The 25,181-nt window shown below is 41.6% G+C and overlaps 2 protein-coding genes and 1 long non-coding RNA gene across 3 annotated transcripts in view; 1 reads left to right on the forward strand and 2 right to left on the reverse strand.

Annotated features, from left to right (window-relative positions):
• The first annotated feature begins 4,346 nt into the window (after positions 1-4,346).
• Positions 4,347-12,183, forward strand: LOC108877939 (uncharacterized). The gene is made up of 2 exons (XR_007813413.1): positions 4,347-5,328; positions 11,597-12,183. It is a non-coding gene; the product is annotated as an uncharacterized LOC108877939 (long non-coding RNA).
• LOC108877936 (adenosine receptor A3-like) lies at positions 12,043-15,232 on the reverse strand. Its single transcript, XM_018668192.2, is given in 4 exon segments — positions 12,043-12,792; positions 12,794-12,810; positions 12,983-13,446; positions 13,576-15,232. Coding segments are annotated over 4 exon segments (1,014 nt in total). The 5' UTR covers positions 13,914-15,232; the 3' UTR covers positions 12,043-12,597.
• Positions 15,233-15,369: 137 nt separating this feature from the next.
• The window catches only part of LOC108877937 (uncharacterized), a 51,870-nt gene continuing 42,058 nt past the window's right edge, over positions 15,370-25,181 (reverse strand). Inside the window, exons 2-6 of the mRNA XM_018668193.2 lie at positions 17,818-17,852; positions 16,800-17,013; positions 16,584-16,702; positions 16,224-16,380; positions 15,370-16,046 (exon numbers count right to left, since the gene is read on the reverse strand). Coding sequence (XP_018523709.1) covers positions 15,781-16,046; positions 16,224-16,380; positions 16,584-16,702; positions 16,800-17,013; positions 17,818-17,838 — 777 coding nt within the window. The 5' untranslated portion in view covers positions 17,839-17,852 and the 3' untranslated portion in view covers positions 15,370-15,780. The remainder of the gene's footprint in view (positions 16,047-16,223; positions 16,381-16,583; positions 16,703-16,799; positions 17,014-17,817; positions 17,853-25,181) is intronic.

Below are 25,181 nucleotides of genomic sequence, written 5' to 3' on the forward strand. Positions count from 1 at the left end.
AGTTAGAGGCAGTTCATTTTCCTCTCAACTTTCAGAAACACTTAAGAGTGAATAAGGAGAAATAATAATCTCTACAATATATCTTGGCACTGGCATGAATTTTAAAGAGGTCCCCTCCCTCCTTTTTTATCACTGCTCTGTTCAAGTGTATAAGATAAATGGGGAATAAGCTTCAATCTATCTCTCTTATCCCTCAATACTTTCCACCTCTGTCTCACTCACTCAGGAACTGGCTGGAGGGCAGACTCTTCAGGATTATTATTTTAACTCTCCAGAGTGGTTCTGCTCTTCATACTGGAAAAAAGAAGAAGAAACTGGATAGTCATTCCAGAGCTCCCTTCCCTTCTCTTTTCATTCTACTTTTTCTTTCCTACTTCTGTGTTGTTGTCGTCACTTTTGCTGGACTTTATATTACATACAAAAGGGTTTACTTGATATTTAACAATTTTATCATTTAGTAACATTGAAAAAATACAATGGAATCATGATTGTTCAAAGCCCCCCACACACATGCATATTCACACAGTTGCACTCATTTGCATCTATCTAATATTAACCCTGTACTTCCTGATAACTTCCCAGAATTTATGTTTTCTGTCTTTCTTTCTTGTTTTTTGGGTGCTGGTGGATATGCATTTATGATTTGTTGTCTTTTATATATGTTGTGATCTTTTTAGAAACACTTGTTGTTTACTTGTCTGATTTAAATGTTCTTTGAAGTGTGTTGTATGATGACCGTGCTGAGGGCCATAAGTCAAAATGTATTGGTCTCACAGTGAAGTTGTCCTTTATACTGTAAATGTCTTTTTCCTGCTTGTCTTTACTTGGTTGGTCACCTATGTCTTATTTACCTATTGCATGGACAACTGTTTTACTTCTCTGTTAATGGCTGATGTGAAAAATATAATAAAAATGGGACTCCATCCATCAACAGTCTATCAAGTACACAGTTGTAAATATTACTCAGCAGTCTATAAATGGATTTTGGTGCGGATGTCCTGCAGCCCTTTTCCAGAGGAGGTCCAGAAGAAGTGTTTAAACAGGAGGGGTCTTTGTAATTAATTAAAGGAGCTGGAGGAGTTTCCCCACAACCTGCGAACATCAATAAAGCCATAATTACAGTTTACAAACACCTAATAAATGGTTCACTATCAAAAAGTTGTACCAATGGTACCAAACAGAGACAATGGTAAGAATAAAGGGGAATAAAATATCAGTTTGTGCAGGACAGTGGGACTTTTCTTCGTGTACTGCAAACTGCATTTGCATAAGTTTGCCACTAGATGGGGTGCCACATCTTTCAACAGTAAAAATTGTACAAGATGGTAGTTTAACCATAATAATAATTATGTGTTTTTGAGCAGATGATCTATGACATTGTTAAACTGCATCACATCTTTAATCCAACTATTGCTGATCGCTGCTGGTTAAAAAATGAAATATTACTAAAATGATTTATTAACTATTATATAACCATTAATTATAGCTCACAGACCCTTAATAAATGGTTCCTCATCAGAAAGTACCATAATTGATTGGTCCAACTTTGGTCCAGGCCAGACCCAGCCACCCTGGTAACCCATTTAACCTCAAACTGCGCCACTGTTTTATGTCAATAAACCGGTTAAAGCAACGCTAACGCTGCTTAAGTCCACTTGTTAAACAGCGAATGTCTGACAGATTACTATGAAAACTTAAAGAGTGACGGTGTTATATCAATTCAACTATCACTCACACAGGCCCAACAAATTTGTTATGTAGATGTTTCTGCGCACTGAGGTGCGCAATTATGGACCCATCCATGTCCAGTGTCCGGCGTCCCAGCCAGGTGAGTAAACGCTTAACTCTAATTAAAGAATCGGACAAGTTTATTTTACTAAATTGGTTAGTTTATTTTAGGGATTTGCTTTTTCCAGAACATTTTGTTTTCAAGTTGGATTTTTTTTTTTTTTTTCCAGACTGGGGATGCTAATACATTTTAGCTAATACCATTAACTACTGACGTCAACATCATTTATAAAAGATACTTTGGGTCCAATTAGGATGTGTCAGGACTGTAAAATCTTCAAGGCCGTAAATATGCCATTATTTAGCCTACTTATAGCTGTAAAGATTATTGGAAGTTAGATTTAAGCAATTACTGAAACGCTGTAAATGCAGGAGTGCTTTCACAATATTTTAGTTATTAAACTGTATATATTAGCTGGCTGCCTTTAACAGTTATGGCTGATTAGCCTCATGGTGCTTCAAAAATGGAGATACTTGTTGTTTAAAGTTAATTAAGTAAGAAGTCACCATGAATAATGCAATTATTTACCTAATTAATCTAATTTGCAAAGCATAGCTGTGATTAGGATACTGTTTCCCAGTAGCTGCCTCAACATTACAGAATTTGTGCACCAAGGTAAGGTCAGAAACAATGTCTTCTCTTGACTGTGTGTGCATGTGTATGTGCACCTATGCATTCAAACAAAGTCCATTTAGCAGGAATACAGGATACTTTTTATATTTGGCTTTTGAGATGTTCATGTGTACATATGTAAATACGTCAAGCAACCTGAGCTACACATGTTGTTGATACCACAAACTCAGTGTGTCCCAGTGTGAACTGGGTGTGAGCAGTAAAACACACTGTTATCAGATTCAGCTGTCACCCTCAGTTAAAGGCAGACTAACTACACAACTGTGGCACAGGCTTTTGAGAACTCTGCATGATGTCCCTGGCAATGATTAGCTTGTATTTTTACACATTATCAACTGCATGTTGCTTCAGTAGAAACTCATTATAAACGCTGAAGGAATGCAACAAACTGCTCTCTTCCTGTGTCGTGTGGGTTTGTGTGAAGTGAAAATGGTCGCTGTGCATTTCAGAGTACATCTGTCTCTACAACTGTACAGTACAGTCTAGCTGTGACTATATTTGTCCTCCCCTCCTTCTCTCTCTCTTCCTCTCTCTCTCTCTCTCTCTCTCTCGCAAGGGGACATGAGAGTCAAGAGTTGGACGGCTGCCAAAAGAGGCCGGCCCCGCCATGCAGCTGAAACTTTTACAAGCCAAGCAGGAAGAGACACAGGGAACGATCGAAGAAGAAAAGGAGGAAAAGAAAAAGTGAGATAGACATCTGAGCTCCTTTCTCTCTCTCTCCCTGTCTCTCTCCTCTCTGTGTCTGTCTTTCTCTCCTTCTTTTCTTATTCCTTGTTAAAGCCATACTGTATTTGCCCGCCTTCATTGGCAGGGGGTAAGTGTAGGGCTGGAGGACAGGACGGGAGGGTAGGGGGAGGAGAGGAGGAGGGGTGGGGGTGGGGGTGGGGGGGTACGACTTTGGGTTCAGAGAGTTCAGCTGAGGAGAGAAATAAATTCATAAACAACAAAGGAGACGTGACGTCAGGTTGAGGGGCTGTCCAACCTGCTGGCTGAATCTGAGCCTCCATGGAAGAACCGGATTGTTCGCACCACATGTGTGTCTGTGTGTGTGTACAGTATGAATGCATGTGTGTATGTGTGTGTGAGTGTCTATTGTCCTATCTTCGAGAAAAGGCTCGTGGAGTTTAAGCAGAGAAGCTGGACTATTGTGGTCTGTTTTGTCTCCGGGGTGAGTGTTTGAGGACTGGGAGCACCCTCCCCAATGTGTGTGTCCCTATGTGTGTGTGTGTGTGTGTGTGTGTGTGAGTGTGTGTTTGGTCAGTTTGAGGACTCAATAACTCAGGTATTCCAGCGGCTGCAACGAAGCGTTAACCGTTTCACTCTGCAAAGACAGAACAAGGTTTGATTTTCGTCTTCGGGTCATCGATGCAAGTTTAAAAAGACAAGAAACAGCATTTGTTTGCAGTGTAATGGAAAAAAGTATTTCTGTTTTTTAGACTTGCTCTCAACATTTTCAAAATGACGTCAGCTCAGAAGCGAGCTCTGATTGGTTGGCCCAGCTCGGGATACCCGCTCAAACGCCAGCGATTGGTCCGCTGGCAGGCTATAGAAAATGTCGGCCATTTATGAACAGATGGATTTATGTTTTCTCTCCTAATGGTTGAGGTCATCTAGAGGCGACAGCTCGCTGATCCAAGATCTGCATTGGTGTTCAACTCTTGCTGGTGTGAGAAATCAAAGGGAGACCTGGGAAAGGTGCCAACAGATGAAAAAAAGAAAGAAAAAAGAAAAGTGACATTCTCTGAAATATCCACCCTCCTCGCTCATTGATTCATTTAGCTGAACTCCCTCAAACTCCTCCCACTGAGGAGGGCTGATATTATCCCCAATGGAGGGAGAGGACGAAGTGAGGGAAGGATGGAGGGAGACGCGGAGGAAAGCAGGCAGAATAAAGATGTCGAAAAAGACAGTAAGTCTCCTAGGATTCCACTCTCAGGCGAGAGAACTTGACAATAAATGTCCAACAGTGTAGAGTTTGAATCTTAGTTAGCTAGTTTTGGCATTTCGGATCGATTGATGATAAAATATGGCGAGATGGAACAGTATGGCAGAAGTGTCAGGATCCGCTTGTCTGTCCCGCCATCTGTCTGTTGCTGCAGGATAGTTATGTGTGTACAGTACGAGGCGAGAGGTGTATTTCGGACATTAGATGATTAACATACAAATTCTCAGAGTGCTCCCAGCTGCTGTCCCGCTGTTCTGTGTCACTGTCTCTGCTCACGACAGTTTCCACTTCTCTTTCTTTTTTCTTGTCTTTCTGTGTCTCACTGTCTTTCTTAACTCTTTCTCTCTGACTCCTCCTCTTTCTGTTCCCCCTCTCTCGCTACAGCATGTCCCTCCCTTCCTCTTTCTGTGTCCCCCCCCCCCAACCACACACACACACACACCCCTCCTCCCCTCCTCCCCTCCTTTTTCTCTCCTTCCCTCTTGGCAGCAGTGCCAAAGTGGGCAGGCGGACCGAGGCAAACACAGCACAGGGCAGAGCAGAGGGCGATCCAAAGGCTGGCGAATTGATTATGTGTATGTTTGTGTTTTGAACTGTCCTGTGTCTGTGTGTTCGCGTGTTTGTCTCTGTTTTGATCATACGCAACCGCATGCACTGTGAGTCTATTGTGAGTCCGTTTTGGAGCTGTTCTTTTTCCTTGTGCACAGTGTGTCTGATAGTGTGGCTTGTGTGTCGTGTTTTCTGTGTCTGTGTGTGTGTTGTAGAGCTGTGTGTGAGCAGACGTCCCTCTGTCACCCTGTATACGGACAGACGCACTCACGCCAGTAGGAGGGGATTGTGGGAAGGGGGTGTAGCTCTCAGAGGGTGTGCTCTGCTCCTCTCTTTTCCCTTCTTCCCGCCATCACGGCCCTCTTCTCCTCCAGTCCTCCGGCCCAGCCCGCCGCTCACGTACTGGCTCCAGGTATTTTTCTTTTTTATCCTGCGACACCTCTTCCCGTCTTTTTCACTGCCCTGTAATCTTTCTCCTGCAGTCCCTCTCGCCCTCTTCTCTGTCCTTCATCATGGTCTTCCTCCTGTAAACGTGTCTATCGTCGTCGGTTGCCACGCCGCACTCCGCTCGCCGCCATTTTGGCTCGATGGACATAACAGGAGAAACTTTTCTAGAGCTCAGAGAGACTCCCTGACGCCCCACTGACCATCTTCTGTCCCCTTCCTTCCCCCCTGTCTTGCTGTCTTTGCCTGTCCTCCTCTTCCTCTCCCCTCTCTGCTCCAGGACAGCAGGCTCTGACAGGCTCTGGTAAACAGTCTTTCTGTGGCTTTCCGTACTGAACAGGTGTCTCTTTGTAGACTGGCAGGAGGAAGGACAGGCCTTCTTGGTTACTTTCTGACCTCAGAGGGTTGACCGAGCCAGAGAGCTGTTGTTGCGTTCAGGTCAGTATAAGTTTAGCTGCTGACCAGTGTTGAAAAGCTGCACCCACAGGACAAGTGAGGCGCTTGGCAAGTCTCTTATCACCCCGAGCCGTTACGATAGGTAATAAGAGGGCGATATTTACTTTGTTTCTCTTTGCTTTCACACACTGTTTGCACTTTCTGCCACCATGAAAACTCAGATATGTGGAAGATGTTTCACAGTTAAATGTGTGTTTGCGCGCAAGTTTTATCTTTCCGTGATCTAGAGGTGTGACAGTTTGTTCAAAGGTGGCAACTATAATGTCTTGACACACTGCGTCATAGGCTACTGTATATTAACACCTCAGGAGGACGCCGAGGCAGAAATGACACAGAGTTAGCTCAAACAAACAGACAGTGCTATAAAGAAAAGGGCAGATTGTTAAGCAAAACATTGCAGTTTAATGTTGGTGTTCCTCAGTAGTTCTTTCACATTTTTATCAGTAAAGCTGTTGATTTTTTTATCACTAGTCTGACACGCTGTTGAAAAAGAAAAAAAAGTAAACAGGCGCATTTATCTGATTGGTGTGTATCTTAGTCAGCTGCAAGAAAACAGACATGTTATTCATATTACACTGTATATTTTGCTTATAGTCACATATCAGAGGCCAGAAGGCCATAAAACAAAAGAAAAATATTGATGTTGCGATCTCCGAATCAAACAGAACAGTATACGTAAATTAAACAACAGCCAGTCCGATCATTCAGCCTACTTTTAGGGGGTAAATTTAATACCAATTGGATTATATGAAATATCTGTATTATATTGGCTATTAGGAACCTAAATGGACTGCCTATTGTCAGTACTGTATCTTGATCTAAATAGGGGTTGGTGGTAAGATGGCGCCTTCGTGCCACGTGTTTAAGAAACAGTGAATATGGGCAGACCCTTTCAACATACCCCTCACAATTCGTGGGTAAACTACTCCCAGTTCGTCTGCAGCAGCCTCTGTCACTTCAGATCTCTCAGCTTTGATATTATGTGACAAACGAATTCATAAAAAAGAACCATAAGAACCTCTTTTTAATTATATCGACATGTGACAGTGATGAGAGGAAAATGTTGAGAAAGAAGAAGCTGGAGAAAAATAGAGAGAACAAGGGTTACAGAGACAGAAAGAGAGGCAGGAGTGGGAGAGCTTTTTCCCCGCCCCTCTCTTATCCTCAGATGAACTTATCGTGTTGCCTCATAATGTTTCTGAGTTTTTCTCCTAGAGGCAGTCAGGCTAACTTCCTGCATATAGCCTCAACAGAGCTGATTGGCTGATATCTTGGCTGACCGGCCGTGGTTTGCAGCGAGGCAACAGGAAGTCTCTCTTCTCATGCAGGAAACTGCAGCTGTTTCGTCCTGACATACACCACTTTGCACTCTTGCACGCATACTCTTTGTGTACATGCACACAAGCATGCACGCACGCCTTCTTCAAAATGGCATACCTTTTCAACTGTTTGTGTCTGTGTGCTGTTTGGTGTTTATGTGCATGTGCATGTGTGTGTATGGCCTGCTCTGCGTGGCATTAGTGAATGCTATAACATGTGGGCGTGTAGCAGCGTGCCAGGCCAGGCATCTGAGCTATCAGAAACATTTGAAACCATGGTAACTACACATCTCATCAGCGCATTAGCAAAAGCACGGACAAGTAGAAAAGAGGAGGGGGAACAGAGAGAGTAGATGAAGAGGAGGAGAGAAACCTTTGATGTATATTTTCTTCATTCAGGTCACTGGTCATCTGGGTAGTTGGAGGGTATAACTAACACACCAGTGATGGTCAATTACTGTGCTCTTTTTTTGTTTATCAGTATACTCGTTATCTTGAAGCGACCAAGTCATATACATAAAAATACATTTTTAATGTCACAAGACACTTAAGTATAAATCTAAAATTGGATTTTTAACACTGATTATTCAACTTTGCTCCACTTCTCTCTCTCTGTGTGTATCTATGGTTGAAATGATTGTTGGACACTGTGATAGTCAACACAATGGTTCCCTTATACTCCTGCCTTATCTGGGTCATACTATCGTTTCATCAGACACGTTGCCCAGCATGTTTACCTAGCTCTTATGCCTGTTAGACCAACATTTGTGTGCGCAGCCCTCTATCTCACAAAACAGAGAAGCTGATGGCAAAGGACTGGAAGCATTTTAATTTTAATTACCATTTAGTATATCGGGATAAGACAGGCTGAGCCTCTTTCATGTTTACAGGTCAAGCCAACTGTGCTGTGTTGTGTCTACTAGAGTGTGGTTGTGTCTTAAGTACATGCATATGGAAGCATATTTCAGCATACATGTGACTGTGAGCCCTGTGTGCTTGCATCTGGTTTAATGAGGATATACAGAACATCAGAGTGGGCACCATGCCAAGTGGGCACGGAGAAGGCGCAGTGATCCTGTCCTTCGTCCTTCAATGTAGCAATCAGGTGATCCTTAGGGAGCGGGGAAGGTGAAAAAGCAGGTACCATAAAATAACCATAGCGCTCTATTTATGGATCAGCCGTCTTTGTGTTTGCCAGGTGCACATACACAATTTTATCTCTGGAGTAGGACTGGACAGGAGTAAGACAAGACGTCTGTTTGTATCTTTTTAACTGTGGGAATTCTTCATCCTGCCATTTATCGTGTGGCATACTTCCTCTGCCAACTCCAGCTCCCCCACCACTCCTCCTCTTTGCCCACCATCACCACCTCCTTCCTCCCTCATTGAAATTCTGCCTGGCACACAGACACTGCCCATTCTTGGCACAAAGCTCAGAGAGGGAGAGAGAGAGAGAGGAAGCGAGAGAGAGAGAAACACACAAGAACCTGTACCAATCGTCTGGTGCCCCCTCCGTTGTGTCTGTGCCAAGCATTCATCCCGTCTCGTGGACCAAGGGACCAAGGCAATCCAATAGGTATTTCCCTGCCTCTGCTTCCTGCGAAAATCTGCTCCAATTCTGAGGAGTTTTGTTGGCATCCGACTGCGCTGTGTGTGTGTGTGTTTGGGGATTTGCTAATTAATTTGCGTGTTTACGTCGTTTGCGTTGGGTGAGGAGTAAATCCGATGAGTCCTGCGTTCTTTCACAGTGGAGGAGAGGGAGCTAAGGCCTATTGTTTCCACGATATTTTTCAAAATAATTTTTTGCATGGCTTTTTATTTGTAAAAGCTGGCTGGACCAGTTTGTTCTTTTTGTGTAAACTGAAAGCACAGCAAATTTAGGTCGATGTCGGAAGTTTGTAAAACCTGTATAGTGATAAACACAGGTCATTCAGTTTAGCAGCCATTTTGATTTTATTCGTTCAACTTCATGTACAAAAGAGCATAATTAGTGAATAGTTTGATTCTAATGACTTGTCGTCTTTATTTTGTAAAGACATGTTGCCTTTTTCATTTTCTGAAAAGACCTCTTTTATAGTTGTGGCAGTATTATAAAAATGAATTTATTTAAAACAAATATTTGATGTTGCATGTTTGTAACAGAATCAGGTACGGCTCTATAGACAAGACGAGTTAAGTGTAAAACATCTGCTGGAAACCTACTGAAAAAGATAAGAAATTTCCAGTGCTATAACTGACAAGAGATTTTGGAAATCCCTGAAGAAACACGTGTTAAGTGTCACCCAAAGAAGATTAACATACTCAAGCAGGAAATTGTCTCCAGAAAAATATATCGTGGTTGGTCACAGCAGAGCAGTGTTATCAGAGGGCAAGAGAGGACAAGGTCCATGCTTTTTGGCTTATGTAGAATGCTGCTAATGTGAATTTACTACCATTCATCCATAATTCTGCTGTGACAGATGCACAGACAGACTGTCTGATAGGCAGATGAGATTAACTCAATGGGCCACATTTCTGCCTTTTCTTGTCTCTCCTTCAAGATCCTCTCAGCTGCCCTGCAGGTTTGAGGCACATTTATTTTGGAGCTGTTGACAGAGAAAATGATTTGCCCCAGCAGAGCCATGCTGCCCCTTTTGTGTGCCATAGACAAAGTCCACGATCACAGACAACAGCGCCCAGTGGAGTTCACATGACTGACCGAGTCTGGTTTCAGTGTTTCCAAAACAGTCGGGAGTTGTGCAGGGAATGGGACGGCATTTTTTGCAATTAAATCAGAAGCACAGAATAACCCACAAGCATTTAATGTTTAAATCTTTTCTCTTGTTTTTCATCTGAGGCCATGCTCAGATGTCCTGTTAAATCTTCATTAATTTGACCCATTTCCCCCAGTACACTGTGTCATATCATTATTAGTCTGTTCCCCTCGTCCTCCAAATACAGCTCCAGTCAGGGGATGCTTCTTGGCAACCAAACAGAGCTTGTAGATCTGTCACTGGCATGGTGGCAAGAGTTGGGCATCATGCCAACCCCCCCCCCCCCCCCCTTCTGTCTGTCTGGTCTTCTGTAATCAGGCTAGCAGGGTCTACTGCATGCTAACTATGGGCTGGTCTGGACCAAGTCTCATGGGTTGTGGCTGTATGCTAATTTATGCAAACAGTGTACCTCCTAACCTCTTCTCTGTCTATCTGAGGCCTAGGTCTGGCATTTAGTCTGGCACACATTAACCCTTAGGTGGCTGCCATGTTAACCTGCTGGCCCATCACAACCTTCCAATCCCTTAAGAGAATAGTGGCTTGACGATGAGCATCTTTTATAATGAAAGGAGCAAAAATACAACCTGCTCATTCAGTGAGAGTGCCATAGTTACGGATTTTTGATAGAACCAAAGGTGAATTGTAAATGGTACGAGCGAAATCACGCAGCCACGGGCATGCTGTGACAATGCTTTTTCTTTGTGAACTTTCCGGCTGTCTGATAAGAAATGTTAGAGTTGCTCTCTCACTCAGTGCCTGTGATAGAGTGTGTCGTCTGGGTCTGTTGGCTTCGTCTCAGTACTTGGCACAAGATTGATTCTCCATCACTCTTGATAGAACAGCGGCTCTCTCTTCATCACGAGACAGCAGGGCTAAGGAAAAAAAACCCTGAAAGGTGGACCTAATAGTGTTTTTAAGCAGACCTAAAATGGCCGATGTACGAGACGCCATTTTGTGTTTCCTTGTTGTGTTTTGGGGGGCAGAATCCCAGCCTCGTATTCAATCAGAGGCAGCTGGTGGAAGCCATATTTGCAGGCATCTGTGTGTGTACCTCCGTCTGAGAAGCAGCAGCCAGCCTACACAGGGATAGCCCACTGGAATGAGCTCAGTTTTTGGCAAAAACGGAAACGAATTCCTGGCACAGAATCGAGCAGTTCTTTTTTTTTTCCTCTCTCTCTTTCGATCACATGCCAGAGTCTAAGGAAGCCAGTGAGTTGTTTGGTGGGCTTTCACACGTTAGTGCTCTCACTTTGCGATGTCTGCTTGCCGTTAAATTATTTGTCTTTCATTTATTTTAATGGAACGGATTTCTTAAACACATTCAGCTCTGAAACACACATACAAAAAAAAGCTTGGTTGATCAGTGAAGATGTGCCAATATGCAAAATCTCTGAGTCTTCTTTTGTTAAGAAGCGATAAACGTTTCCCCAAATCTTGGCAGTTGAAGACTTGTTGTCATGAAGCACGAGCAATTTTTGCTGCAAGTCGCGATTTTGAATCATTTCCAGGAACCGATTTAAACAAAAACAAAGAATCAGACACAGAGATAAAACTGAAAATACGATTACACTCCTTTCTGCTGGGATTGAATCTGAACACAAGTCGAAAAATGCGACGTAAATATGCACTTTATCTTGCATGTATTTCACAGAAAAGACTAGTTAATTAAGATAACCCTCTCTGTCTCTTTTTCTTTGTGCCATTGCAGGAGTTTTACCTTTGAGGAGCTTTGCTGCTGAAGCAACATGGATGCTGTCCTTGGGGCTGAGGTAGTAGATTGAATAGTTGTGGGGTTGTGTAACCTCTTTTTGAGATAACTATACAATCTACTGTCTTTCCCAAGGAGACAGCTGAATCAGCCACTCGCCAACTGTCATCTCCAGACGGGCAATCATGTCCAATCAAAACATACGCTTGCAGCAAATGAAAATAATGCATTGTGACAAGCATTGTTTTTTTTGCCAGTGCAGGTAAATTGGATGTCATGTTCCCCAACAGGTGAACGTGTGGGGTGCTTGATTTGGGTTCTGTCAGGGTGAGGTAGTAGGTTGTATAGTTTGGTGGGTGGGATTGCACCCTGCTCAGGTGATAACTATACAGTCTATTGCCTTCCCTGAGGAGCTCACTGAACACTCATCAATACTCAACACACTCTCATGGCTGAGTATCACTTTTATTATCAAAAAAAGGATCAGGTACACATGTGCTGCAAAGGATTAGTGTTGAATTGATTTAACCTGTCACATGACTTGCTTAAATATATGTACATCTCAATAAAGATATACTTGCTTCAAATCAGTTGTCCAAAAATCAGTGAATGAGGTTTTGAAATTGTCTGTTCCTGATCTCACATACTGCATTTTGCTGGTTTCCTGGTTTGTGTACAACAGCAGCTGTTGAGTTTGTTAGTGTAGAGTACCCTCTAGTGGAGACACAGGAGATTGCTTCAACTAGAACAAAGTTTGCAGATCAGGCGATAGGAAACTGGAAGCCACGGTGGACCGGAGTACGCAGGGTTCCATTCAACACAAACACTACCAGTGGGGATTTTACAAATTCAAACAATCACAAGCTGCCTGCATTTCTACATGGTTTTCTGTGCCTTAAATGATTGTTGGAGACTGGTAGTCTCTTTTCTCATGTGAGCATCCCATGAACTCAAACCTCCAACAAACACACTTCACTTAAAATGACCCTGTGGTCCTTTCATTAGGGCGTTGTCTTCCCTCTTGATTCACACACCTCTGTGTGACTGGCTCGGTTGCTTGTTATTGATCGCCGAACTCGCTTGTCCCCATGGCAACAGTTTAGCTTCAGCAGAATTCGTCTCCAAATTTGACCGTAGGCCTGCTGGATCTTTGGGATGCGGTAGGCGTAGACCACAGGGTTGATGGCTGAGTTGGACATGAGATAGGAGAATACCTGGAAAAATTGGATTTTTCACCGTCAGGTCTGGTGAGTATTGTGCTCTGTGATAACATCATGGATGAAAAAAACACCCATTCAGAACAGTGGAGGAATAATGAAAATAAATGTCTGACTATGAAAACAAACACATGACAAACTGCAGTCTAGTAAAGCTACCATCACTTGCCTGTATAGAGTGTCCCTTGTGTGACAGCTTGAGGACCGTGAAACAGCAGCAGACAGTTCATCAGGTGCAGAGGAATCCAGCAGCTGGCAAACAGAATGAGAACCAGAGCCAGGGAGCAGGCCAGCCTCTTCTCCCTGAGCAGAGAGGCCTGGGCTTGAGGACAGCTCTCTTTTAGGCGACCTTGCAGGCTCCAGAAGATTCGAGCGTAGAGGAGCATCATGACCAGCAGGGGCGCCATGACACATCCCAGGAAGTTGAAGTAGACCATGAAGGGGAGGGAAATAACAGAGAGGAAGGTGCATGGTGGAGAGGTGATAGTAGAGGATGATGTGTTGGTGGAAACAGATGTTAGAGAGGAGTAGTTGTGCCAGCCAAACAGAGGGGTGAACCCCAGCAGACAGGAAAGTATCCAGCACACAGACACAGAAAACCATGTGCGCCTTTGTGTGGCCAGTGTTTTGTATCTGAGAGTGAGGGATAAAACAGGAATTTGCAATGGAAGAGAGAGTATTATTTCTACAAATCAATAAGTAGGTATGTTATCTAAGGAACTTTTTAATTTGTAAACTAGCATTTCAGAGTGCATACCTCACCTGAGTGGAATGTGTAACCGCAGGTATCGGTCCACAGCGATAGCCAACAGCGACAGCACAGAGGCCTGCGTCAGCACGAGCACGACGCAGCTGAGAAGCAGGCACAGGTCAGAGGTCAGACTCACCCAGCCATCCAAAATTACAGCCAGGGGAACAGCAGCCACGCCCACGAGGAAGTCAGCCACCGCCAAGGAAACCAGGAAGCAGAAAGTTGGCTCCCGAAGGGAATCCCGGATACCAACACACACCGCACACACCACCAACACGTTGCCAAGGCAGCAGGCCACAGCAATCAGCACCTCGAGCACCGTGTAAACCACCCAACTCCATTCGGCCATCGCTGAGGATGGCGAGCAGGGAGGACAGAGAGGCTGTGAAGTTTGATTGGGCAGGTTTCCTTGAAGACTGTGGACAGGTGCAACAAATCCCACAGCAGAGTAGAATCCAACATAATCTCAAATTTGTTGTTCACATAGTCTATCGCCGCTTTCAGCTCTTGGCTTCAAATGACCAAAAAAAGCACTGACCAGATGCTTTTTATATGCAAGCATGTGTGCGCATCTGTGTGCACACACAACAACAGGCGTGCACTCCATGGAGACACCATCTGTATTTCATCAGTCAGTGAAAATCCTTCTTTCTCACTGATAAATGTGGCCCAGTAGACTGAGAGGAGAGGACTCCTGAATGAGCCGTGTCACATATTTCACACAACAGGTGTGCTCGGTATTGCCAGTGGTGAATACATACTGCTGAGTTATAACTCTGAAGTACAGATGTATTATCAGCAAAATGTACTGTATCAAACGAAACAAGCACTTATTATGCAAAATGGCCAGATCCGTAATGTTACTGATGCATGAATGCATAAGCAGCCTTTTGATGTTGTAAGGTAAATTAAAGTACATTATTTACTGGTGGATAGTTTGGTCTAATACAGCATCATATTCTATAAGATGATCACAAGTTTATATGTAAAATCTTAATCTGCAAGGTAACTCGCTAGTACAACTGTTGAAAATGCAGTTGAGGAAAAGGTATATTTCCCTCTGAAATGCAGAAAACATATATACATACCAAGGCAGAGCACTTGAATAAATGTACATAGTTACTTTCCTCTACATTCTTATTGCAAATGCATCATACCAGAACAAGTAGTGACAGTTACCTGAATAAAACTCCTGCCTTAGAAGTATAATCTACATAGTAAAGAAGGACCGTCCATGTGTGGTCAATATTATGTAATTTATTCATGTGTCATTTGGTTTTCAGTGAATATGTGACCTCATCATTTGACTACGAAAAATAAATTAATTTACTTTGGCAGTGTCACTCGAGAAAGTCACACGCAGCATCTCATGTGTGTTCAGTGTGTGTGTTTTGTTACTCTGAAAGTGAGGGGACTTTTTAGATGTTACTGATTAACAGGTCTGTGTTTAGTGGCGGTTTTTCAGTGCATGCTTGCTTTGCATACAATTTTGGCTATGCATGCGTCTGCGTGTGTGTGTGTGTATGTGTGTGTGTGCGCGTGTGCTGTAGTTTATAAATGCGTGTATTTGCTTGGCTTATATGCCCCATACAGTATCTCTTTGTTCTCATAGGTGCATAGACTGCTAATAGATGGATACACAGACAGTCAGATAGACAAAATGTGTCAGATTCTGAAAAAAAAAAAAATCAGATATATTTAATCTAAAAGATTTTAACACAAACGTCATGTTTACACAAGCTAATTTTGTTAACAAGTGTATAAAATGATCTCACTGCTGCTAAATATCTTCAACACAAAATGACAAAAAACAGAAAACCACAACTTTTATTTAAGTTCTACTTATGAAGTAGATGTTATCTGACAACCTTAGAGATTTACATATTTTTTAATGCCAGTTTACTTTACCCACATTGCCTATGCTTGGAGTTTGCGTCCTCATGTCAGTATCATCGTTTCCGTCATAAGCACCAATTCCAGTATTGTTCTGTATCTGAAGAACACTCTGACTGACAATGTTTCATCTTCTGGCTTTTCAAATACTCAGTATTCATTTGTTTTCACATGACATAGAATTAGAATCAGCAGACAGGACATTAACGGGACATCCAGTGATTTTTCTCGGAATATCCAATTTTTCTGTGCTTATGTACACTTGCCATAATGCTTCCTACACTGAATTAGAGTCTCCTTGCAGGCCTCTCAGCGTCTTCTCATCAAAGCGATACGTGAGCTTCCTCTTCACCTTCTGAATCTCGCCGGTGCGGGAGTAGTTCCTCAGTGCTCGCGCCATCTTCTGGTAGGTCATGGTCTTGCGATTCCCCTTTCGCCGTCCCCACAGCTGCGCCAGGCGCTCCTTGTTTTGGGAAGAGAACTGAAAGGTGCCAGGAGGAGGACTGGACCCACCAGATACAGCTTCGCATCGATGGCGTCTGGAGCATCTCAAACAGGAACTGGAACAACCGCTCTTTCCTCTTTCCTACTGAGGAGGGAACACAAAAATATGAGGTGACAGCGATTCATACCTGCATATGTTTGTGAACATGTGTTGTTTCCCCCCAGCTGTGTCTGAACAGTAGGCTAAACACATGTGACTATGTAGTTTGGTGTTTGTTGATGTGGTCAGGTCCAGGATTGTTTGTGTTGTGTGTATTTATACCTGACAATGGGGCAAGAGGCAGGGAGTCTCTGTCCATCCTGCCTCCCCTGTCAGACGATGGTGATGGTGAATCTTGGTATTCCTGGTACTGGGAGCTACTGGACTGGGAATCTGAGTCAATGTATGCAGGTCCTCCATAGGAATAAGCAATGTGTTCCTGAAACAAACACACATATTAATGATTCACAGGTGTAACTGTCTTCATAAATCATGAATAAAGCCAATCAAATTTTGTGTGTTAGTCTAAATTTAGCCACAAATTGCTGAAATGTGTGAAACACAGTGATGTGTTGTAGTATTCAGCAATTAAAGAGGCAATTAAGCTTTATTTTATGAAGAGATTGAGGTCCTTGAACTCACCCATTGGTTGTCATGGTGACTAGGCCAGGCTGGAGGTGGGGCTTGCTCTTCATATTCCTTGTTTCGAGTGTGAGAGTCACAGTGCCACTCATATGCATGCTGACCTGACCAGTTATTCTCTGTATGGACAAACAGGCCAGTCAGGTAAAAGATGTAGAAATATACAAGCGCATGCATCATCTTTTGAATTCTCATCACTGTCATCGTCACACTAACCTATGATCCTGGCGCCCTGGTGGGGGTGTGTGTGCGTCTGCTGCCCCACAGTGCTCGGAGGAGACACGGGCGTGTGAGCGGGCTGGACCTCCAGCGAGTGCTCCTGCAGATACTCCTCGATGACCTCCAGGTCTACCTCGGGGCAGGAGGAGGGAGCCACTCCGCTCCAGGCCCCCCGACCTCCACTCAGCCTGATCTCAGTCACATAGGCCATCTGACAGAAACAGAGCAGGACAACAACTGTCACAAATAATATACACACTCTGGTTTTGAAATTGGCATGTTTTTTTGTACCATGCTGGCAGCCAGGAACATTGTGTATGATGGGCAGCGTTTATCTCACGTCAGTCATAGCCTGAGGTGTTATTATTATCAGACCATACACCTGCTCTGTTTTTTTTCACTATAACCCATTGTTGTTTTGTTGTGGTACTGTCGCACATCCTAACTGTACAGTGAATAATTTTGAGATCTGAAGATGAGCGATGCAGGCATCCATCAATTTTAAATGAGCCTCTAACTGTCTATAAATCATCCATTGTCTACATGGTATCAAAGAGCACAGATCATTCTTGTAATATGGTTAATCCTTTTCTTTCCATGCAGCATAGTTTAGTCAAATGACATTCTAATGATATTCACATGCTACAGAGAACTGTATATAATTTAACCTGTTCCTAGCTGTGTGTTGTAGTGTTTGTACCTTGGAAATGAGCCAGGCAACAACACTGTGACCATGTGTGTTTTAGTTTGACTGGCAAATTTATGCAAGTGTTTGTGCTTCCACCAGCACGGGTAACATTTGGGTGACAACGTTGTGTGGTCTAGCTGCTATTCTGACAAACAACCTTTTACCCTCAGCCTACACACATCTGTTACAGTCAACAGGATCATATTTTTAGAGCAGACTATTACTGAACTACCCAGTTTTATAAATATAAAACATGCATCCCCCCCTCACAAAATTACTAACAACTATCTTTAAAATGTTAAATATTTGTGAATATATCAGACTCACCGTCTCCATTTGTGCCAACATGCTTAAAAGACAATCTGTAAAGAGAAAACACCATCATGAGACACCAGAATCAAGGCTCAAATGTCACAGCAATGAACAGAGAAGTGAAAGAAGCTGTCACACACACACTTCTCTAACTTGTCAGAGGCTGATAGACAAGTCATATGACAGCAAAAAACAAAGTCAGAACCTGAATGAATGCAATGAAAAGGATAGCTGTACCTTGTTAAGTCAGAGGTGAACTCTTGTGTCTGGTACAGTGAAGTAGTATCCTCAGGCGGTGGAGCGTGGAGACATGAGAATGTAAAAGCTCACCTGTATGATGCTCCACCTGGATGTCGTGTCACTTATATAGTCTTTCTCACTTTTGGCCATGCCCCCAGAGAGGGAGTGGTTTACAAAATAAAAGGTAATTCTGGCTATTGTTTCTTAATATAGGCTTTTTTTTTTTTGAAGAGATACTCTGAGTGCTTATTGTCTCCATCCCCTCTTATTATAAAAGAAACAAATACACATGTTCAATAGTAGGGTTTGAGGTATAACAGAGGTGGAATTTGTTGTAATTCTTTTCTTAGCAGATTGTCTATTTTATACCAAGTTTTCTTTTGAGCTTCAGTGAATATTTTTTTTTAGCATGCAGGGTTTTATTTCCTGGAATTAAAAACATGTGGTATATCTGTGGTTTCTTATCATTTCATTTGCAACAGCAGAGGTACATCACTATGGAAGATAATCATGTGGCTTTACCTTCTTGGCTTTAAAATGCTTGAAGGATGGAGGCACTTGAAGGATGAGGGAGAAAGGTTTAAAAATGAATTCTTACGTAAATGTGCAGTGCATTGAAAAACAATTTACAGACACATTTGCCGCTACACTTACATGCTCACATATTCACCGTCAAGTTTCCCACGTGTGGGGAAAAGTGTGTCAGAGTAGCTGGCTGACCATACTCTCAAGCTTTTATCAATTTCACAGTGATATATTGGTGTGTGACACCTGAAATAAATATGACTTACTGAGAAATGTGTTTATGTTTATGTTCAATAAGGAAATGTTCCACAAGACCAAATGAGGGCATTGTTTGTAAGAGCGACCTTTGGCCCTCAGGCAGTAATAACTTCACTTACTTTAGCCCTCCTATTTATCATTCAAAAGCACTATATAAACATACGGTATAATGACACATTATAATGCAGTTGTGAGCAGGTATGAGGATATTTTTAGGTGTTTGTTAATACATAATATTTTCAACAATTCTAACTTCTTCCATCAAGAACAGCTGAGTTATATTACACTGCATGTCATCATCTGTTCATATACCAGCATCTAGTTATGTTCTTGAGTTGTTCACAACTACACTTACAGCTACATTACAGTCTGTTATAAACCATTTATTAAATGTGTATACAGTATACTGCTTATAAATGCTACATTGGGGAGTTAATGTTATAATAAAGCCCCCTGCATCAGTTATTGGTAACATTTTTTTTCCCCCTCCAGCTATAATGACAGTGTTATGACAGGCTCACTCATTATCAGCTATGCTTGGCATGCAATGGCCATATACTCATCTGACTTCTGATTATATTCATAAATAATCCAATATATTTCTAGAACAGTGTTTTGAAGAATGGCTTATTAATGGCCTACTTAGTGAATAAAAATCATCCACTGTAACTCTCCCTCCCCCTCAAAACCTTCCCAGGCTCAGTTCTGTAGCTCTGATGAACAGTATGTTTTAATCAAGTTCCTAATTAAACTGAGGGCTGCTACATAAAGTGACATTGTTCTTCATAAACCGCTGTGGTTAAGCAAACAGTCAGGTGTTGCATCACACTGCAGGTAGGGAACACATGACGTCATTCATAGTTCACTTTCGATATATGCCGCTTTGTTTCTTGAGAGCGAGCATGTTCCTTTTTGTTGATGTTGTGTGTGTCGTGGACGTGGATTCCAGTACTTAACTGGCAGTGCAACATGTCCCTTTTTTTCACAGGGTGTGTGTAGCTGAGGGATTTCCCCAAACCCTACTGGGTTTGAGACACACGGACTCTAAAAACGAAGTAGCAGAGACGCTGTAGTGTAGTACAACAAACCTGTCAGCCTGACTGACTCAAAGAGCGTGCTGTATCAACAGAAGTATAGTAGAGGACAACCTGACATAAAACTGGGGTTTGGAGTTAAATAAAGTATTAGAATAATTTAGAAATGTCCACAACAGTGAAGGTGACAATTCAGTGAACTGGAATGAACTGAAGTCACAGCTTTAAGGTGAAACTTTGTCAGTGGCAGGGTTTACTGTCTATTCAACCATGATTTTTATTTAAGCTATTTCCTCCAGATAGGAGTGCATATTATTATCAGTAAAAACAAATGGCTGGAACTGTGATTTTCCTGTATATTGGACTCGCTCTGTGGGAGGTAACTCTGTTTAACCTGTTTCTGTGAGTTTCCTCAAACAGTTCAAAGACAAGTCAGGTCGACCACAAATTCTAATTGCTCATACTGTAGGTGTCAACAGGAATGTCAGGGATTTTGTGTAAATATGGTAACCCTGTCATGGACTGGTGACTTGTCTTGAGAGTTTCTCTGCAGTGCACGCTGGGATGAGGCATCTAAGTAAATGTTGACTGATATACTTTAACCTCAACAATTTAAACAAAACAGCAATGATTATTATTAAAAAATACCGTTGACACAGTTATTTATGGCCTGATAAGCAGTGCCATAAATCCAAAATACAGTGCCAGCAGCTTCTGACCTCCTTGGAAATAGATGATATGTGAAAGGGATTGTATATAATGGGAGAGGCAGTGGGTATTTACAACCTGTGTTTTATTTCTAGGCTATTGACCCAACATGACAAAAACTCAAACTGTGCTTACAGGAATGACATTACTAAATTTACAAATTGTCAAGTTTTAGTGTAGCAATTTACCACAGTGAAATATTACTACAGGTCCCTATGCTGTAAACCTATCAGAGTGCACAAAGAAATACTGTTAGGTCATGGAAGGCAAATATAACAAGTTGTATCAGAAATTACTAGGTTGGTTTCCAGACCTTAGGAAAACATTTAAAAAATACTTTATATGATTTTTGGTACCACTTAAGTATTATGCATTTCTTTCTTTCTGGTTCTGGTCTGTACCTTTAAAATTTGTACACATGTACATGTACTTGTGGGTGTGTTAAATGTGAAACTCTGATTGAAACAATGCAGCTGAGCCAATAGCACCAATGATTTTTTTCCCACTGGTGTGACAGGCTAACCATCTGGAATATTGCAGTCTTTATGAACATCCCCCGCCCCCTCTCACACACACATGGACACAAACACATGTAAACACTCATACACATATATGTCTGTGAATAAACTGCCATGCACTGTGAATGGCTTTTCTTGTATGCACATGGCACAGTTTTGTTTACCCTGTGCAGGTACAAACAATTACAACCTACTGTGCACAAATATTTAGATTCTGGTGTGATTGATAAATCTGATCATCAACTGACTGCTTCACACTAGCTGCTTGTTTATGTGACTTTACAGTAGGCTGCGGTTTTTAAGGTAGAGTCACTGGCACTCAGTGGAACCTGTTGAGCAAGGTGAAAGAAATAGCTTCCATGAAACATCGGGAGTGTTTCCCGACATTGATGCACCTGATATCATACACTCTTTTTTGTATATGTAAAACAGATGAAAGAAAATCTGTAATTCATAAATCAAACCAAAGAGTGGGCCCTAATCTTTACGATGTGGTAAGACATCAGTTTGCGTGCTTAATATTTGCTTACACTGCTAAAGTTACAAATATAATTTCCATTTGGGTAGATACTGCCATCCTCGACTCCCTCCCACATGTAGCCTATCACAATTCAATGTTATTAACTTTTTCTGTCAGGACTCAGTGACAGAAACACCACAGCCACCACATTTTTTGTATGAATTTGACATCATGCCAAATCCTTTTTTTGGGTGTAACTTCTATAACATAAACACATTCGTACACATATAGTATTTACATACACAGTGTATACAAAACTACAAGCCTGTGTCATTCAGTAATTTGCCTGTGAAGCTTACACAAAACTACTAGCTTATTTTACACCGCTTATCAAAAGAGCTGTTATTTTTAATTCTTATGTCTTTGTCCTGACCTTGTTAGAAATAATAATAACATCAATACCAATAGAAGTCCTAATTCAAATCCACTACCATACCCATATAGTGCCAATAGAAATGCAAATGCCATTTCCAACACCTGTATCATCAGCAATGCCACTGTCAACTCCAATACTAATACCAGTACTAATATCAATACCAATACAATAACAACCACAATAGCAGTAAACAAAGTAGATGTATTTACTTGTAAAGTAGTAGCAGTTTAAGTTCTAGCAGGATGTATTACAGTACAGTAATTAAACATGCAAATCAGTATAAACCTTGACTTAAACCCTGGTCCATCATGATTTAGACTGATCAGTGTGGTACATGTAAGAAGACATAATGATACTTTTTAGTCTGATTATTATTATTGATACATGTAACTGCAGAAATAACTAGCACATAGATAACACAACTTAATTGCATTCAAATTAAAAAAAAATGTTGGAGATGATTTAAGCAATTCATTTTATTCATTTTGGTGATTTTCTTAATAGGCTTTGTCTTAAGTTGCCTTGTACTTTCTCACAATATTTAAGAAAATTGACTGATCAAAGGTTTGAATCTGACATGAAGGGGATGAAAGCAAAACACAGACTGCAAAAAATGGTGTTTCCAGGATAATTGTAAAAATTTGAAAAAAAATAAATAAATAAATAAAAAAGACACATAGTGGCTTTAAGTAAGCCACCAGAAATCCGTGGTAGCAATAGCAAAAGTCTACATATAGCACCTTTAAGAAGCAGCAAGTAGACAAGCAAATTATATTCTCATCACATCTCAAATTGGTATAAGTGGAGCAGCCTTTTTTTTTAAATACCCCACTTTGATGTTTCACTTTTATTCAGTCTACATATTTACAGTCAACCATGTAACATAATACCCGAGTTTTTAAATTCTGTTTTGCTTTTTAGCTATCATATTATCACATCATATTAATATCTTTTCCTTTCTGAATAATGGTGCAAGATCTGCAGTAGGTTTGAGAAGTCTGAGACAGCATATCAAGGCAGGAAAATATAGGATTCTGCATCGTCACTGAGGGTGACATGGTAAATATTTTTTAGATATTTTTCCTCTGCACACGACTGCAGCATAGTAACAGTAGTAGTTGAAGGGGCAGTAGTAAACTTGATAAACGTGTTCGGAAAAACCCTCAGCGTTCAATGAAATAGGTGACGGTTAGGACTCCTCTTGCACCTGGATAAGGTGATAAGGTCACAGAGACATTGGACCCTTGCCGTCAAAAACAAAGAGAGAGGCAAGTGAAACTTGAGAAGTGTTGCTGTTACTATGGCATGTAAGAATTACAATTAATCTGATTTGCATTCTTGGAGCTGCCTTAAAAATGCTGTTATGTCTCCTTTTTAAGAATGAGCGGGGAAGTCCGAGCTAAAAATATTAGTTGCCATCTAAAAATAAACCCTAAGTAGTGAAGGGATTCACGGGGGGGTGGGGGCTGTCCAGAAAATATGTAATCATAGGGGCAAAACAAATACCAAAGATATAAGATCACTCTAACACATGAAGCATTACCTCAATGACTGGGGTTAAATAACAACTAGTGAATATTACTGCGTATCCTACATTATTTCATATATTATTAAATCTACAGATTATACAGAAGGGATCACTGTAATTTTATTTCAATTGCTTTTTAATCACATTTTTATGTTGTTCAATAGTGTCTGTGTGTGTGTGTGTTTGAATGTGTGTGTACAAGGGGGTTAGAGATTTGATCAGCTGTCTACCTGTAGTGCATCTGAGTCATTTGTGATGTTTAACGGTCACAGACTGGCAGGTGAATAAAAAACTGACTTGTAATTACACACACACACACACACACACACACACACACACACACTGCTGACCATTAGTGTGTTAAGTGTTGCAGCACTTAAGAAAGGGTTTTTATCTGGCTTATCAGCACGGTCATCAGTTGCTGATGAGCAAGGTGCTCTGTGTCTCTGTGTGTGTTTGTGTATGTGTGTGTCCAGGTGTAGTGGGTTTACAGTTATAGCCAAACCCCCTAGATTAGTGAACATACGCAAATCACCAGTACACATGCAGGTTACTGGGAAATCCCCTAACGCCTAGACAAAACAGTGTGTGTGTGTCAGGGTGTGTGCGCATGTTCATGTGTGTGATAAGCAATAAAGCCATAATACCCCAATTAGGGAACGCCAACATTGGCTATATACTGTGGAATGACTGAACTGAGCAATATGTCCAGTTATCGTATCTGTTTCTTTTAATCACATTACAGTTGGTTGTGCTGCAAAGATAAACAGAGTTAATGTATGTATTCAGGTGGGACTGATGGTAAAAGCTGATGATGATTTGAATGAGCAACAGTTTTATTTAAAAAAAAAAAAAATCTGTTTGATGTTCACACCCATGGGCAGGGCTGCACTGGAGGCCAGGTGAATCAGGTGAACAGTCTGGCAGGTGAGGAGGCAGTTGGCCACGCTGTGGTGCTGGCATACGTACAGTGCATTAGAGACACAAGCAAGTATGCAAAACCTGAGGTTGACCCCCTACCTCACCACCTCTCTATTGCTCTCGTACACGCCTCTCTCTCTTTCTTTTTCTGTGTTCTCACTGTGTCTGCATTTCCACTGCAAAAATGTACATATACATATTCCTAACATATTAATTTACTATTTTTGTTTCCATGTTGAAATTTTTCTTTTTTATACCATCACTTTGTTTGCAAATGTGAAAATGCATATTTGTTATGCATTTGCAAGCTACAATTAATCTATTAATATTGGTGGTAACTTCATCTTAATTGAACTTGTTTAAACCTAGAAACATGCATATAAATGCATGTCATTTGCATATGGTCGCTAGCAGTGCTGCAGTCAAATGGTCCTGGTTCAGGAGGATAATATACATCACTCATATGGGAATGCTGGAGATAAGGAATGGGATTGGGAACTGGTGGGACTTTGCATTCCCACGGAAGACTGTCTGTGTCCTCCAGTAGGCAGTCCTGCAATCTGAGGTCTCAATAAACACTCATAAACCACACAGACACACACACGCACACAAACCCACGGGTCTTATCGGAATAACACATAAACTCGAGCACGAAGACTGTACATAAATCATCTGTTTTCACAGCAAGATAAGCGCAGATAAAGAGGGCCAGAGCGAAAGAGAAATTTTATCTGCACTCCAAGGATAAAAT

The sequence above is a fragment of the Lates calcarifer genome, linkage group LG6 (assembly GCF_001640805.2).
Source record: "Lates calcarifer isolate ASB-BC8 linkage group LG6, TLL_Latcal_v3, whole genome shotgun sequence".
Taxonomy (NCBI): Eukaryota; Metazoa; Chordata; class Actinopteri; family Centropomidae; genus Lates; species Lates calcarifer.